The sequence below is a fragment of the Hyperolius riggenbachi genome, chromosome 7, assembly GCF_040937935.1.
Source record: "Hyperolius riggenbachi isolate aHypRig1 chromosome 7, aHypRig1.pri, whole genome shotgun sequence".
Classification (NCBI taxonomy): domain Eukaryota; kingdom Metazoa; phylum Chordata; class Amphibia; order Anura; family Hyperoliidae; genus Hyperolius; species Hyperolius riggenbachi.
In genome coordinates, this window is record NC_090652.1 from 147,864,616 (window position 1) to 147,882,481 (window position 17,866).

The 17,866-nt window shown below is 42.1% G+C and overlaps 1 protein-coding gene and 1 long non-coding RNA gene across 4 annotated transcripts in view; one reads left to right on the plus strand and one right to left on the minus strand.

Moving 5' to 3' along the window:
* The window catches only part of TMC5 (transmembrane channel like 5), a 243,192-nt gene that overhangs the window by 69,614 nt on the left and 155,712 nt on the right, over positions 1-17,866 (minus strand). For all 3 annotated transcript variants that reach the window (XM_068244746.1, XM_068244745.1, XM_068244747.1), the window contains 4 exons: positions 11,470-11,614; positions 4,779-4,943; positions 2,112-2,269; positions 89-182 (listed from right to left, as the gene is read on the minus strand). In XM_068244746.1, the coding sequence (XP_068100847.1) occupies positions 89-182; positions 2,112-2,269; positions 4,779-4,943; positions 11,470-11,614 (562 nt within the window). The remainder of the gene's footprint in view (positions 1-88; positions 183-2,111; positions 2,270-4,778; positions 4,944-11,469; positions 11,615-17,866) is intronic.
* Positions 1-17,866, plus strand: part of LOC137524641 (uncharacterized) — a 38,740-nt gene that overhangs the window by 11,161 nt on the left and 9,713 nt on the right. Inside the window, exon 2 of the long non-coding RNA XR_011022749.1 lies at positions 4,938-5,055. This is a non-coding gene — a long non-coding RNA (uncharacterized lncRNA). The remainder of the gene's footprint in view (positions 1-4,937; positions 5,056-17,866) is intronic.

Below are 17,866 nucleotides of genomic sequence, written 5' to 3' on the forward strand. Positions count from 1 at the left end.
AAATGCTATGCAATGCCATAAATCAATCCAAACATATACGATCTTATCAGAATAGTTTTCTAATACAAGTTATTAAGCGGTAACCTACCTCCCATTTACTTTCCTCCCATTCATCTCCTGCAACTTTCTTCAGCCAATAGTAACACAGAATTCCAATGACTGAGATTTTCAAGAGAACATTTCTACAAAGAAGTAAAGATTTCTATGAGATCATTAATTGTATTTCTCTACCATAATTGTAACTAGTTGCTGCAAACTGGCGTATATACGCATCCTGTCAATCAGCGGCAGCAGGGGGAGTGCTTCCATCACTGGTTCATGGCGGTACTTACTTGGCAGTGATTGATGAATGGAAACATCTCTTCCCAAAGCCAATCAAACTGCCTGTGAATTAATGATCACTGGCTTTAGCCAGAAGCCATATTCATTCATTAAAATAAAAGTAAAAAGTAAAGAAAAAAACAAAATTACATTACAAAATACATCCCATATAGCTATTAACCCCTTATGTCCCCTCCCATATAGATACCTAAATAAAACACTTGCAGAAAAAAAAAGCCAAAATGACAGCATTTTAAAAAAATCATAAATAGTTACCTTTGGAACTCAGTTTTTTAATATGAAGGCATATTACTGTTATTTTTGCAAATAAGGGCTTGTAATTATTGATAGGGTGCAGTAAAAAAAACATAAAACACAGAACATAATTGAAATGTTGTAATGGCCAGGACAAATGGGCAAATAAAATGTGTGGGTTTTATCTACAGTTGCATTGTTTATTTTAAAAATATGGGGATGGAATTGGGGAAATGGTGAAAACAAGTATCACCTACATAAAGCCTAATTTGTAGCAAAAAAAGAAGATATAGATCATTTAGGTGTGAAAAGCAGTGATAAAGTTATGGACAAATGAATAGGAGGCGTGCTTAAAGGTGAATATGGCTCTTGGCGGAAAGCGTAAAACAGCCTGTGGCATGAAGTGGTTAACCATTTCAGCCGCCCGAACGTGATGCTCACGTCCAGGCGGCTGCTCTGCTGTGATGCCGTACTTCGGCGCGCTCCCACATGCGCGCCCCCGTGCTGTCCCCCCGGTAGATCTGGGATCAGTGAACGGAAACATGGTTCCTGATCACCGATCCCTGTCCCCAGCAGAAAAACCGAAGTGCTCTTACTAAAGCAGGCATGGGCATACTCGGCCCTCCAGCTGTTACGGAACTACAAGTCCCACAATGCATTGCAGGATTCTGACAGCCATAGTCATGACTCAAAAAGGCAAATGCATTGTGGGATTTGTAGTTCCGTAACAGCTGGAGGGCCGAGTTTGCCCATTGCCTGTACTAGAGGCTTCAGTCTTTCTGCAAATACATTTTCCGCGTCCTTGTGCTTCCGGTTAGCGAGAAGCACAAGGAGAAAAAAAAACTCAGGGTAGCCATCTTGTCGCCAATTAGTAAAAGTACATCTACATTTTTTTACATTACAATTTACACATATAATAACATTAAAAATTGACTGTTTATTTCCCACACCAAAATATTACCCAAATAAAATTTTTAATGGAAAAAAAAATTACAATAAAAAACAAAAAAACATAAATAGTTACCTAAGGGTCTGAACTTTTTTTAAATATGCATTTGAAGGGGGTATACTACAAACATTTTTTAATTATAAGCATGTAAATAGTGATGGACGCAAAACGGAAAAAATGCACCTTTATTTCCAAATAAAATATTGGCGCCATACATAGTGATAGGGACAAAATGTAAATGGTGTCATAACCGAGACAAACGGGCAAATAAAATACATAGGTTTTAATTATGGTAGCATGGATTATTTTAAAGCTATAATGTACGAAAACTGAGAAATAATGATTTTTTTTCCATTTTTTTCTTATTAATCCTGTTAAAATGCATTTATAAAGAAATAATTCTTAGCAAAATGTACCACCCAAAGAAAGCCTAATTAGTGGCAGGAAAAACAAGATATAGATCAATAAATTGTGTTAAGAAGTGATAAAGTTATTAGTGAATGAATGGGAGGTGATAATTGCTCTGATGCATAAGGTGAAAAATCCCCGCAGGCTGAAATGGTTAATAGAAGTGCAGATGTCTAACCTCATAATCTCCACATAAATTTCATGACGGGGATATTTGTATTTCTCCACAAGACCAAACATGGCATACACCAGAGGCATGATGAGGTTAATGATGGAGACTACCACTGGAACCAACAGGGTTTTTGCTTGCTTTGTCAAATCATTCAAATTTGAATCCTATTAGAAAATAGAAATCATACTCATGAAAAAACAGAAACATTATTCACAATATCAGTTTAGTTTTTCAGAATTTTATGAAGTTGGATATTTCTAAAGAACGGCGATTGAGAACTGCATGTGATACTATTTTTATTTGCAAAATATTTAACTTGGGTCTTCTACAAACACCTGAAGGCTGTTGATGGCTAATTCACACCTGAAGTGCTGAAAACACAAATGTTTACTGATGTTTTTACAGGAGTTTGGCCTAATTCACACTGGCTCGTTCTAAAATGCCTGCAGCAGGATTTTACAGCTGAAAAGAAAAATGGCACATTTACCATGCCAATTACCAGCAATGAGCACCTTCCAGCTGCAATATAATGCTGCTGAATGAAAATGTTTGTGATCACACATGTGTCAGCATTTGACATGCAGTGCAGTTAGGTGACGTTCACAGTGGGATGTTGTGTCGGACAATACAATCACATTGCTAACATGATGCAATTATATTGTATTGGTTTGAGCACATCGGTGCGTCAGCAAGCTGATACGGTGGAATCTGTCTGCATAATTCAGAGCATTCAGTGTGGTACTGCCTAACGCACATTAAAAGGTCCAGTAATGCATACTTAGTATGTACTTACTGCATGCTTCACCGTAGGTGTCATACTGCATGTATGATGTGCAAGGCAACGTTTCCCCTCCATTCCATTACTATCCTGCAACACAACTCCCCACTGAAAAGGCAGCCTAACTGTCTAGTAATGAAATGCCGCAATCACTGCCGTCCGCCCAGATATGCATGTATCAATCGACTGCTTGTCCCGGACACTTGCAGCTGGGAGGACCACTGAGGGGGAGAACTATAAGACTGAATCACTATAGTGGCGGTGACTATAATAGAAGACACTTTAACTGGGGAATGGATACTATAACAGGGTAACTATAATGGAGAAGACTAAATATTTGGTCATTATGATGGAGGTCAATATAATACACTAGCGTTATTGGGGGCACTATAATGGAGAGAAGACTATGGGAGGGGCATAAAGGTTGCACGTGTTACTCTATATGTTAATGTTTTGTGTTTCATTCTGTTCAAAAATGTTATTGTAAACAAAGAACTCTATATGTTGGTCAACGCATACTATTTCCTTATAGGAAGGACTACGTATATTATATGTTTTTCCCTTTCAATTTTTTCACATCATACATTATTATCCTTAGGAACATAAATGATACTGTAGCACAAGAGGCTGTAATGCGTGGTTGTGGTCCAGTAATATATTTGTCATCTTGTATGGGTAAAGGAAGAACTGTCATCTTGTATCTTGTATGGGTAAAGGAAGTCTGTCACAGTAATACAGCATCTCCTGTTAAAGAGAAACTCCGACCAAGAATTGAACTTTATCCCAATCAGTAGCTGATACCCCCTTTTACATGAGAAATCTATTCCTTTTCACAAACAGACCATCAGGGGCGCTGTATGACTGATATTGTGGTGAAACCCCTTCCACAAGAAACCCCTCCCACAAGAAAAGTACGTACTCCTGGCAGTTTCCTGTCTGTGAACCTTGCTGTATTGTGGGAAATAGCTGTTTCCAACTGTTAAAAACCATGCAGCAGTTACATCACCTGTCAACAGTAAATTGTTCACTGGAGTTCCTCTTTAACAATGTTACCTAGGTTCTCACATTTTTATGTTGTGCTCATTTTGTCCCACCCACAATCTGGTGTGGCCACGCCCACTTTTTAGGGCGAAGCTTACCACATTATTCTCCTTCTCAACATGGTGCACTTATGCCAAATGGGGTAGGGACGGGGCATATCTTGTTTACACCAGGTAAACTGTTCAGCCCTGCATACTTATGATCATATGTCATAATATGTGTTAATCTTAAACAACTTTACAAAATGAGTATTTAAAGGAACACTATCGATTTACATATTTTTTTCAATTGAGATAGGAATTGTTTGGGAAATGCTGCTAAGTACTGGTGTATACATTTCACTGGCAACCTCTTTGTTTACTGTTATTAAAATACTTTCACACTTTACTGATGCCAAAACTGACAGCAGAATGAACCATGAGGGGAGGGGAAATTCCCTTCACACTTCATCAGTTAACCCTGTGTGTAGCTCTGTGTGTGAAACAGAGAGAAAGCTCCCAACAGCTGCAGCTGCTGTGTCCTGTGTTTCTGACTGAAGTGTGTGAAGAGAGCAGAGGAAACTTGTTATGAACATTTGTAATTGTCACAGCTTTTCATACTGTTTTTGCTTTCAGAGAAAAATACTCTGTAGTTTGACATGCAACACTGTGCATTGAAACAGACACCCCTTCTGCAATTTTTTATTTGTCTCAATAGAGCTAAATCCTACACACAATGAATTACAGATTTGGTCTCTGATATTAACATGAAAATTAGGAAAATGCTTACACAGCTACTTAGACATTATTTGTACATTGTCATTTTAGAACACTTGGGTATTGATAGTGTTCCTTTAAGCGTACAAAAGAGATTACCTGTGTAGATTCGGCAACATATATACAGAGGAAGTATACCCCTGCACAGCAGCCTACTGCCAGTCCTGTTGATGCTACCCATGCAGCCAGGTGAATGCTGAGCTGAGCCAGCCTCTGACCAAAAGAAAGTTGTAATTTCTCCATCAATTTTTCTGACAGTATTTCCTGCAAAAAAGAAAAACACAGCATGAATATTTCCTCCCTCAACCTGATACAAGAGAGGCAAGGATTTATAAAGAAGAGGAGTGAGGAGGGCCTGTCCCTCTGCCGGAAGCAGGTAATGTATTACGCTGCGCTGCGCTGCGCTGACGCCAATCACTTAACTCTGCATTCTCCGAAAGTAGTGGGCCCCTAAAGGTGGCCACACACCATACAATTTTTTTAAATATCTGTTCAATTTAAGAATTGCAATACATTTTTCTGACTGATTGTAACATTTCAAAAATCTGACCAATGTACCACACACACATGTTCAATTTTTCCCCAATTATGATAAAAATGATTGGAAACTCTGACAAAATTGCTAGGGTATGTGTATTAATAAATTGACAATCCAACACACACCATACAATCTTTGGAAAGATTGAAGAAAAATATCTGGCATTCCGGATCGATTAAAATAGAAGAAAACGGGAAATCCGATCGGATTTTTCAGTCGAATGCAAAAAAACTTTCAATTTTTTCGGACGATCCGATCATTTTTATCGAATTAACGTAAAATCGGATCATTTTATTGTATCGTGTGTAGCCACGGAAAATGTTGGCACTTTATAAAATCAATAATAATAATATGTGGCATTAATACTATATGTCATGTCAGGTAAATATGCAGCAGGCACTGTTTGCATCCTATTGTGTAAAATCAATTCCTATGGATTTCTCATCCTATAGTAAAATAATAAAGTTAGCCCTGAAGAGTATAGAAACCAGTAGCCAAGAGAGCTGCAAATCCAGCATGATGGACTGTACAAGCAGACAATCCAAAACGACTGAAGCTAATATTACTAATGTATTTCATGCAGGAAGGCATGCTTACTAACTGAGTAATAATAATCACAACTATCTCTGTGTCACAAAGCAGCTGTGCTGGTGCCATGGTGATGCTATACTGCCAAGCAAGCAGAAAACTTAAATTGGATCTGGCCCAATGTGATTTATGTGAATATTCATCATATCTACTACTTTAACTGGACCTTCTATGAAACAAGTTCTTTCAGATCTCATAGTGTATCTGGACTTATATAAGTAACAATAAGTTAGTGGAGTTGGTATTTACTGTCTATCCTAATTCCTTGGTCCTCTGAGGAAGTGTTTTTTAACCATGAAACATGTCATATTTCTGCCTTGGAATTATTGTTGACTACAGTATATACAGCATTAACAATGATTTTTATAATTGCTAGTGTATCTATAACATGAAACTTATACAGTGTTACATAAGTAGGCTTCACTTCTCTATTTGGAAATCCTTTTTAGAGTTTGGTTCACTATTTGTGTCTTTTGTAACAGAAGGGGGAACAGAAAACATAAATTGAATACGTACCTCAGTAGAAGGAAGCCTCTGGATAGTAGAGAGACTTTCCCCATTCTCCTTGACACCACCGATCCAGCATTGAGACCCTCTGGAAATATTCGAGAAGGACTTGTCGAATGTATTCTCACAGCCTCACTCCCATCTGTGTTTGAGCATGGCCGCACTGGGCAGGCAAAGAACAGCCTGCACTGGCGAGTAGCACTGAGTCGCTTGTTTATGTTTTTTCCCCTCTGTGTATGAGTTGCAGTAGACAATGGGATGTGGGGGATGGGTGGAAAAACAAGGGGTCGGGGGAGAGCGCACTCAGGTTGTCATTCAATAAAGATGGGCAGCCGGCCATGGGATATTCTCACCTGGATCTGTGGCTGACTGTCCCATACGGGGTGACCAGCAGAAAGGCTTTGTCCCACTTGGACCGGGCAGAAGTCCTCCTCCAGAAGGCGTGCAGACGATAGCCTCCTGCAGAGCTGTAGTAGCAGGTCGCTGCTCTGGTATATTTTCCACCTAGCCTGAGTGCTGTGATGCCGCTATAGGCGGCTGCACTCTCAGGCAGTCGTGGGGGGTTAACAAATTTGGGTTTAAACAATTTGCCAGTGCAAGTGTATGCCAGTAGGAAATACAGGGAGTGCAGAATTATTAGGCAAGTTGTATTTTTGAGGAATAATTTTATTATTGAACAACAACCATGTTCTCAATGAACCCAAAAAACTCATTAATATCAAAGCTGAATATTTTTGAAAGTAGTTTTTAGTTTGTTTTTAGTTTTAGCTATTTTAGTGGGATATCTGTGTGTGCAGGTGACTATTACTGTGCATAATTATTAGGCAACTTAACAAAAAACAAATATATACCCATTTCAATTATTAATTTTTACCAGTGAAACCAATATAACATCTCAGCATTCACAAATATACATTTCTGACATTCAAAAACAAAACAAAAACAAATCAGTGACCAATATAACCACCTTTCTTTGCAAGGACACTCAAAAGCCTGCCATCCATGGATTCTTTCAGTGTTTTGATCTGTTCACCATCAACATTGCGTGCAGCAGCAACCACAGCCTCCCAGGCACTGTTCAGAGAGGTGTACTGTTTTCCCTCCTTGTAAATCTCACATTTTATGATGGACCACAGGTTCTCAATGGGGTTCAGATCAGGTGAACAAGAAGGCCATGTCATTAGTTTTTCTTCTTTTATACCATTTCTTGCCAGCCACGCTGTGGAGTACTTGGACGCGTGTGATGGAGCATTGTCCTGCATGAAAATCATGTTTTTCTTGAAGGATGCAGACTTCTTCCTGTACCACTGCTTGAAGAAGGTGTCTTCCAGAAACTGGCAGTAGGACTGGGAGTTGAGCTTGACTCCATCCTCAACCCAAAAAGGCCCCACACACTCATCTTTGATGATACCAGCCTAAACCAGTACTCCACCTCCACCTTGCTGGCGTCTGAGTCGGACTGGAGCTCTCTGCCCTTTACCAATCCAGCCACGGGCCCATCCATCTGGCCCATCAAGACTCACTCTCATTTCATCAGTCCATAAAACATTAGAAAAATCAGTCTTGAGATATTTCTTGGCCCAGTCTTGACGTTTCAGCTTGTGTGTCTTGTTCAGTGGTGGTCGTCTTTCAGCCTTTCTTACCTTGGCCATGTCTCTGAGTATTGCACACCTTGTGCTTTTGGGCACTCCAGTGATGTTGCAGCTCTGAAATATGGCCAAACTGGTGGCAAGTGGCATCTTGGCAGCTGCCCGCTTGACTTTTCTCAGTTCATGGGCAGTTATTTTGCGCCTTGGTTTTTCCACACGCTTCTTGCGACCATGTTGACTATTTTGAAATAAACGCTTGATTGTTCGATGATCACGCTTCAGAAGCTTTACAATTTTAAGAGTGCTGCATCCCTCTGCAAGATATCTCACTATTTTTGACTTTTCTGAGCCTGTCAAGTCCTTCTTTTGACCCATTTTGCCAAAGGAAAGGAAGTTGCCTAATAATTATGCACACCTGATATAGGGTGTTGATGTCATTAGACCACACCCCTTCTCATTACAGAGATGCACATCACCTAATATGCTTAATTGGTAGTAGGCTTTCGAGCCTATACAGCTTGGAGTAAGACAACATGCATAAGGAGGATGATGTGGTCAAAATACTCATTTGCCTAATAATTCTGCACTCCCTGTAGACGGCGGCTGCCGTATGAATCAAAAGTAAAAACTTTTATTGTAGCTAAGCTACTGTCTACTGCAGATTATATACCACCTAGAGTGGCACCCAAGACAGCAGCACCATCTGATGACAACTACATAGACTTACACAGTATTGTCAAGATCGCTCCCTCTGTCCAACACAGGCGTTTAGGCTCCTTTCCTCTTTTCTGTGTATGAGTGGCTCTGTGCTACTTCACAGGTGTGGGCCATACTTGTGACTGTGCAGTGAGGCCATGCTTGCATACAGACAGGAGCGCAGACCCTAAGAGGAAGAGGGTATTGGCGTGCATTGGTGGGTAGGATAAGGATCAGAGAAACCTCAAGGTCATCCAGAGGCTTCCTTCTAGTGAGATAGTATTTAATGTTAGTTGTTTTTTTTTTAAATTAAACTCACAGGTTTGTTTTAACTGTTTAACCCATTCGCGTTCCGTCGTTTTCACGTGAGAAATGTTCACCTCCCATTCATTAGCCTATAACTTTATCACTACTTATCACAATGCACTGATCTATATCTTGTTTTTTCCGCCACCAATTAGGCTTTCTTTGGGGGGTACATTTTGCTAAGAGCCACTTTACTGTAAATGCATTTTAACAGGAAGAATAAGAAAAAAATGGAAAAATTCATTATTTCTTAGTTTTCAGCCATTGTAGTTCTAAAATAATACATGCCTCCATAATTAAAACTCACGTATTGTATTTGCCCATATGTCCTGGTTGTTACACCGTTAAAATTATGTCCCTATCACAATGTATGGCGACAATATTTTATTTTGAAATAAAGGTGCATTTTTTACATTTTGCATCTATCACTATTTACAACTTTAAAATAAAAAAAATATAGAAATATTTCATCTTTACATTGATATTTAAAAAGTGTAGACCCTTAGGTAAATATTTACATTTTTTTTTGTTTTTTTATTGTAATGGTTTTTTTTTTATAGTAAACATTTTATTTGGGTAGTTTTGGGAGGGTGGGAGGTAAACAATAGATTTATAATGTAAATGTGTGTTAATTTTTTTTTTTTCAGGTGTAGTATTACTTTTTGGCCACAAGATGGCGGCCATGAGTTTGTTTACATGACGTCACTCTAAGCGTAGCATGCGCTTAGAGTGACGCATCGGGAAGGAGACAGCCAGAAAAAGCACAGCTTCCGAGAGAAGCTGTCGCTTTTTCAACGGGGGAGAGGAATCAGTGATCGGGCACCATAGCCCGATACATTGATTCCTTGGCTACCGAATCCACGGCCGGGAGTGCGCGTGCACGCGCACGATCGGCCGCGGGAGCACGCGGTAGCGCGCATGGTTCCTGGACGTAGAAACTACGTCCAGGAACCAAAATAGGTTAAAGTAGCATAAAGCTCAAATGTAAGTAGTATAAAACTAAAATATCAATTTTAGCTCTAAAACATTAAACACAGCAATAAAACAACAGAAAACATGAACATACTGATATTATGTGTATTAACTTATGAGTAAAGTAAAAGTTTCAGTATCAACCCTTTCAGTAACTTGGAAACCATTTATATATTTTTTGCTATTAGTGTTATGCTGTGTTTAATACTTTAGACCACAGATGAGATTTGCACTTTATACAACTTTAAATAAATCTGACGTTTTGATAAATATCTTATTTTCCTCGTTACATCTCACTTTATAACAAAAGGCTTAAAAAATATTAAAACTGTTGTTTTCATTGGCCATCATAATACAGTGTTGAATCGGCACTTGAAATATAGTTCTCTTTACCATTAGCTGCATGTATTGGGGTGTTCTTATGCCTTCCCTTCCATAATCCATAATATCTTCCCCTAAACTTTCATCACAACAGGTTCACTTTAAAGTACATGTGTCTTGTGGTTGTAAATCACTGGCCTTATTGTTTGGCAAAAACCAGTATTTCTAGATGGAAACATGAGGCTCAGTACGGAACATGGGGATTACTGAGAAATTCTACCCTTTACACCCTGTAAGACAATACCTAAGGTGAACCCGAGGTTAAATAAAACTGATGAGATAAACAATTGTATTTATCCTCCTACTCCTAAAAAGTGACCTTTTTTAGATCCCCCAATGGTTTTATTTTATATTTAAAAAAATACAAAGTAGAGTGAATATTTTATTGTCTCTGCTCAGTGGCAGCCAACTAAGTGTCAGAGAATTAACCCCCCTGGCGGTACAATTCCCGCGGCTGCGCAGCCGCGGGAGGTTTTTTTCACTTTTTTTTTTTTAGCATGTAGCTAGCCTAGCACTAGCTACATGCTTCCCCCCTCCCCGCGGCGTCCGCCCGTCCCCTCCGATCGCCGCCGGCGCCGCTTGCCCATAAGGAAATCCCGTTCTGAACGGGATTTCCTTGAGGGCTTCCCCCGTCGCCATGGCGACGAACGGAGTGACCTCATGGACGTCATGACATCACAGGGAGTCCCGATCCACCCTACAGCGCAGCCTGGCGGCGATTGGCCAGGCTGCGCAAGGGGTATGCGGGGGGCCTGTATCCGCGGCGGGTAGCGGCGCATCGGCGGCAGACAGCGGCGATCAGACCAAACACGCAGCTAGCAAAGTGCTAACTGCGTGTTTTCAAAAAAAAATTATGTAAATCGGCCCAGCAGGGCCTGAGCGGCACCCTCCGGCGGCTTACCCCGTGTCACACTCGGGGATACCGCCAAGGAGGTTAAATACTGTTGACCTTTTATCTATCTCTCCCCTGCCCTCAGAAGTTGTATTATGCCAGGAAAACTTCTATGGCTGTAATTTGCTTATAAGTGAGGTCGACTATATTCCCGACAAGGTACCGTCAAGACAGAAGTTGTCACTTGTATGCTTAAAAATTAACTATTTCATTCAGCAAAATAAAGAAAAACAGTCTGATTTTTAACATGTTTTGCACTGTACATACACATGTTTATCTCATCATGTCACATGTTGCATCAGATACACTTTAATACTGTACCTTTATTTGAGTGCTGAGATGTTTTTTCTTTAATTTCACTACTTTCTCGTTATTAATGCTGAAGTCCCAGCTGCACAACAACTTTGTGGCATTTCCCGCAAAGGAAGCTGGGTTAATGAAATTCTTCCGAAAAGACTTGGCCATGCTGAAAAAACAGCAGATAAGACAGAATTTAGAATAGCAGCCTATTCCAACAGGAAATCCATGCATAAGATTATTTTGCTATCAGGAATCATGTGTGAGGCTTTAATCACTGTTCTCCCCAAAAAGGGAAGGGACCCTACCCTATGCAAGTCTTACAGGCCTATCTCACTGCTAAATCAAGACTATAAAATACTGGCAAAAATATTATCTGTCCGGTTGAATATGCTAATTACAAAACTCATACACCCTGACCAATCAGGATTTATTCCTGGGAAGGGGACAGATATTAATTTGAGAAGGTTTATGACTAACCTGGCTATAACTCATGACCAGTCGGGCGATCAAATCATAGTATCGCTTGATGCCGAAAAGGCCTTCGACGTGGTGGATTGGAATTTCCTTTGGGAGACACTTCTTCATTTTGGGCTGGGTGACAAATTTGTCGGCTGATTCAGGACCCTTTACACCACGCCGAGGGCCAGAGTACGCACAGGCCACTCTGTATCAGATCCTTTTCTCCTCTCCAGGGGTACGCGGCAGGGATGCCCACTTTCGCCTACCCTATTCGCTATGGTCGTGGAACCACTTGCCATACTTTTACGAGCTAGTGCATTGGTTGGGGGCCTCACATATGGGACTAGGGTGGAAAAACTTTCACTATATGCTGATGACCTTCTGTTATATCTCTCAGACTCCGGCCCCTCACTGGTCAATGCTCTGGGGATTATCAAAGAATATGGCACATTCTCAGGATTCAAGGTAAACTGGGATAAATCCACTATCCTACCGCTAGATGGGCAAATACCAACACACCCAGCCCCCGCTCCACTCCAGTGGATCACAGAATTTACATACTTAGGTATCAAGGTCACCAGAAACATTAATGACTATTATAAACTTAACCTAGATCCAATCCAGTCTAAACTCAAGCAAAAATGCAAAGCATGGCAGACGCTCCCATTATCTCTGCTTGGTCGCGCAAATGCTATCAAAATGAATATGCTTCCCAAATTTCTGTACTATTTCAGGAACAGCCCTGTATATATTCCAGCCAAATACTTCCACAATATCAACAAGGCGGTCACATCCTTGTTGTGGTACCCCAAGAACCCACGCATAGCACTATCTACTTTGCAGCGAGATCAGAATAGTGGAGGTATTGGGCTACCAAATTTTGAGCAATATTATTGGGCGTCAGCCGCAGTCACCATCCGGTGGTGGTTCGAACAGTCCCCAATTAATCCAGCGACTGCTTTGGAAGCAGAGATAATGGGATCTTTCTTAGCCTTATCCAGCTTGCCTTTTAGAGGAAGTAGGCAAATTCCTAAAGCCACTCCAAACATGTTGGTAACGGTTAGAATATGGGAAAAAATAAATAAAATCTCCCAGCAGCCTGGACAGATCTCCCCCCATACCCCATTGTGGATAAACCCATCATTGCGTGAATTTCTAACGGTGCCAGATCCAAAGGCCTGGGCAGATCACGGGATTTATAAGTTAAAGGACATAACGGATGGCCATCAGATTAAATCCTTCATTTCCCTCAGACGGGATAACGGTATCCCTCATAGTATGTACTTCAGATACTTACAGCTGCAACATGCCTTTAAGGCACAATTCCTCAGGGGAAACAGAACGCTGCTGGTGCAAGCCCATACCACTGAGGGGGAAATTATAAAAAAGGATCTAGAGCAGGGGTCTCAAACTCAATTTACCCGGGGGCCGCAGGAGGCAAAGTCAGGATGAGGCTGGGCCGCATAAGGGAGTTCACGTGTCCCCGCCGCAAAACGAGGGCTGCAGAGCCCCCAAACTGCCCCGGGGGCAATCCGCCGGCATTTCCTGGAAGGGGCAGAGCTTTCAGCTTCAGCTCTGCCCCTCCTGACGTCAATCGCGGCGGATCGCCGCCTCTGCCCGCCCACTCTAAACATAAAAAAAAAATTTGGGAAAATAGGAAAAAATGCCAGGAATCTTCATACAGCCATATTACGGCTGTATAGCGATACCTGGCCAAAGCGCTGCGGCTGCGTATGGACCCCCTGGAAACTCTGTCAGGAAATGTATTGCTCTTTCTTTTGATACATGTAAAATTACACTACCGTTAGGCTTGCTACTAAAAGTGACATTTACCGCATTTAAAAGTATACTATTTTCCTTCGAAACTTTAAAATCGATTTTCTCAAAAACTATAAGGTCTTTTTGAAAAATTGTTTTTTTCTCTTATTCCTAATGATCTCCTTAACATATCCTGCAAATTTAGGGTTTCTAGCATTTAAGGTGGATTTGCTATTAACCATTAAAGTCGGCGGGTTTTTAAATGTGTATTTTTTTCCTTTGCAACTTTAAAATCGATTTTCTCAAAAACTATAAGGCCGATTTGAAAAATTTTTTTTTCCTCTTGTAGCCACTGGGGGCCCCTACAAGCTCTGGGGCCTTGGGGCCACAAAATATTGTATCGCGGGCCGCAAATGGCCCGCGGGCCGCGAGTTTGAGACCCCTGATCTAGAGCATGTTGTTTCTGCTATATACAAAACGTTTCCTTCCAGGGGACAGGCTAAAATAGATAAACTGTTATTGGCATGGCAATCTGATATCCCTGACCTGACACTGGAAATGTGGAATGGTATTCTAGGATATTTTGTCACAACAGGCGTAGCAGCAAGGGACCGCCTCATTGCCCTTAAATTTTTACATAGGAGCTACATTTCACCAGCCAAATTATGCAAAATAGACCCCGCTGCCTCGGGAAGATGTGGTAGATGCCAGCAACCAGCTGCAGATTTTTTTCACATAGTGTGGCTCTGCCCACGAGTCTGTTCTTATTGGTCACAGATACATGCAGAACTTCAAAAAGTGTTTGGAATTGCTTTTGACCCAAACCCCGAGAAGTTATTGCTGGGATATCTGGCTGAAAGCATGCTCTCTACTCATAAGATGCAGGCATATAGGTCCCTTGTTGCATATGCCAGGAAGATGATTATTCTTCGTTGGAAACAAACTTTTGCACCTAGTAAAAAGGACTGGTCCTCGTACGTACATAAAGAGCTAGCTATCATCAAACCCATATACCTTAAGAGAAAGTGCCCCAAAAAGTTTAAGAAAATGTGGTCTTGTTGGATTTCATACTACAAGCTAAAGTTCGATGATTAAATACTGTTGCATAGCAAAAAAAAAAACCCTGGGAGGTCGCGGGGAGATGCACTCGAGCCACGCCACCCTCTACTCTCATAAAACAGATATCCTCTTCTACTCTCCAGCTATCGGATGGAGTGATAATGCATTCTATATACTCTTAAATGGAAAATGGTCATGTTGATGTTATTGTTATGTTTAGGTGCCGCCACGGTTGGCAGGCACAACTGTCTCCTTGTTTATATGCAAAAATGTGAATAAAAATTATACTTTCAAAAAAATATGGTGCCATTTCAGGTCAAAAAGGTTGCATGGCCTATCAGCAAAAAAAGTCTTGCAGAAAACTACAGACGCTTGCCTCTATTAGTGAGTATTATCAGTTTAGCGAGCAAAACTTTTTCATCACCTCACTTCCGCCAACCTGTCTTGCTTCACCCCTGCACTTCCATACTGCTTAGATGGCACATGCATTCGGAACGATCTAAATATTTTACTGCTTATTGTTTGAGACCATTTAGTCCAGTTTCCACTGCTAGTATTCTACAACAAACCATAACAACGTTACCTACAATCTCCTGACTGCAAAATCTGCAAAAACTGCAATATTTCCTAATATTAATCCTCTTTGATTAATCTTAAACATGGTTGATTATTTTCTGCTTCTCCAGACTCTCTCATCTTTAGAAATATAGGGCTTAAGCTCCGTATACAAGCTAGACTACGGCCATCAGAAAACTAGCAATCCCTCACAGTTAGTGAAGAGTGAAGGACGTTGGCACACATTTGAATCCATCAACAACACAAACGACTAACAGCGATTATTGTCCAAACCGATCTGCCAAGACATGTCAGTCTACATGGACAATTATCGCAGCCTTTACTGTTGTTGGGACACTTTTCTGATGACCCGTGATTTATCATTCATTTCTGATAACTGTGGTCTAGAGTACGTACGGAGCTTTAGATTATTTGTATATTTCCTGCTACCTCTCAGGCACCTTTTCGCTGTCTTTTTCTCACAATTGCCACCTGTTGGTGTACTACAAGATTCTGCTCATGGGCTTTATCTCTTCTACAACACTTCTACAAGTCTGTAAAAATATTTAAACTTATATGGAATTAAGTATCACATTTAACCTCCTTGGCGGTATGGACGAACTCAGCTCATCCATGACCGTCGGAGGGCGCCGCTCAGGCCCCGCTGGGACGATTTTCATATTTTTTTTAAAAACACGCAGCAAGCACTTTGCTTGCTGTGTGTTGTGGACGATCGTCGCCGCTCGCCGGTAACTGCCGTCCCCCCCCCCCCCCCCCCCCCGAGACCCCTGCACAGCCTGGCCAATCAGTGCCAGGCAGCGCTGAGGGGTGAATCGGGACTCCGTCTGACGTCACGACGTCGATGATGTTATCGCGATCGTCGTCATGGCGACGGGGGAAGCCCTAAAGGAAATCCCCGTTCAGAACGGGATTTTCTTACTTGGGTGCGCGGCGATCAGGCGGTGCGTGCAGACGCCGCAGGAAGGGGGGCATCATGTAGCTAGCGCTAGGCTAGCTACATGATTAAAAAAAATATATATTAAAAAAAAACTGCTGCGCCACCACCCTGGCACAATTAATAGAACACCAGGGTGGTTAAGCAGCTGAAACTGCATAAATAAATAAAAAAAAGCACCTGGAAAAAGGTGCGAAGGGGATTGCTGCTAGTAGAATATCGCTAAAATTAGTTATATTCTACCATTGTTTTCCAATAGCAAAATACTGGTACTGTTTATTGATATTTACTATGGTTAAACCTAACCCTACTCTCACACAGAACCCTCTACTACCAATGCCTAGCCCTAACCCCCCACAGTGGTGCCTAACCCTAAACCCCCTCGGCACCTAAACTTAACCCTCCTGGTGGCGCCTAACCCTAACATCCCTCCCCCCTGGTGGTGCTTATTCCCCCCCTCCCCCACAATGGTTCCTAACTCTAACCCCTTCCCAGTTGTGACTTACCCTAACCCCCCTTGCCTAGACCTAAAACCTCCCACCCTAAAGAAGGTAAATTATGGGACCCGGAGGCGCCTGATAGAATCAAGGACACCAAGTCATGCGGATATGCAAATTGCGGCATTACATAGCGGGCGGCATTGCATAGTGGGTGCCCAAATTTCCCTTCTTTGTCGCAAACCATGGCTTTTATAATAGGCGCCTATGGTAGTGCCATTTTTTCAGTAAGGCTTCCTGCGTCCAGGGCCGGTTTAAGCAACAATGGGGCCCCAGGGCAAAATAAACCTGGGGGGCCCCCCAACAGATACCTCGGAACAAAAATGGGCATTAACCACTTGCCGACCACGCACTCATAACGCGCGTCGGCAAAGTGGTAGCTGCAGGACCAGCGACGCACATCTGCGTCGCCGGCTGCAGGCTAATTAATCACATCTCGCGCGAGCGGCTGCTTCCTGTCAATTCATGGCGGGGGCCTCCGTGAATAGCCTGCGGGCTGCCAATCGCGGCTCGCAGGCTAAATGTAAACACAAGCGGAAATAATCAGCTTTGTTTACATTTTTACAACGCTGCTAACAGTAGCAGCGTTGTACTAGATCAGCGATCCCCGGCCAATCAGCGGCTGGGGATTGCTGTCACATGACAGACAGGAGCCTGTTAGAGGCTGCACAGGACAGATCCATTCCTGTGCAGCCTCCAATCTCCGGGGCAGGGAGGGAGAAGAGGGAGAGGGGGAATCCTGCCGTGGAGGGGGCTTTGAGGTGCCCCCCCGCCACCCACACGCATGCCGGAGCGATCAGACCCCCCCAGCACATCATCCCCCTAGTGGGGAAAAAAGGGGGCGATCTGGTCGCTCTGCTTGTTTGATCTGTGCTGGGGGCTGTAGAGCCCAGCCAGCACAGATCTTCTAAATCAGTGCTGGTCCTTAAGGGGGGGGGGGGGGGGGTAAAGGCTGAGTCCTGAAGTGGTTAAGGGACTTTTTTGCAGTTGGCATAGTCAGAGTGTGAAGCCCCAATTGGTCGGAGCTCCACATTCTGGCTATCCCAGCCTGCATGGGGGACAAGGGGTTAAAAAGTTTCAGGAGGGGGGACCCCACATAATTTTTTTTTAATTTTCCCACACTCTAAACATAAAC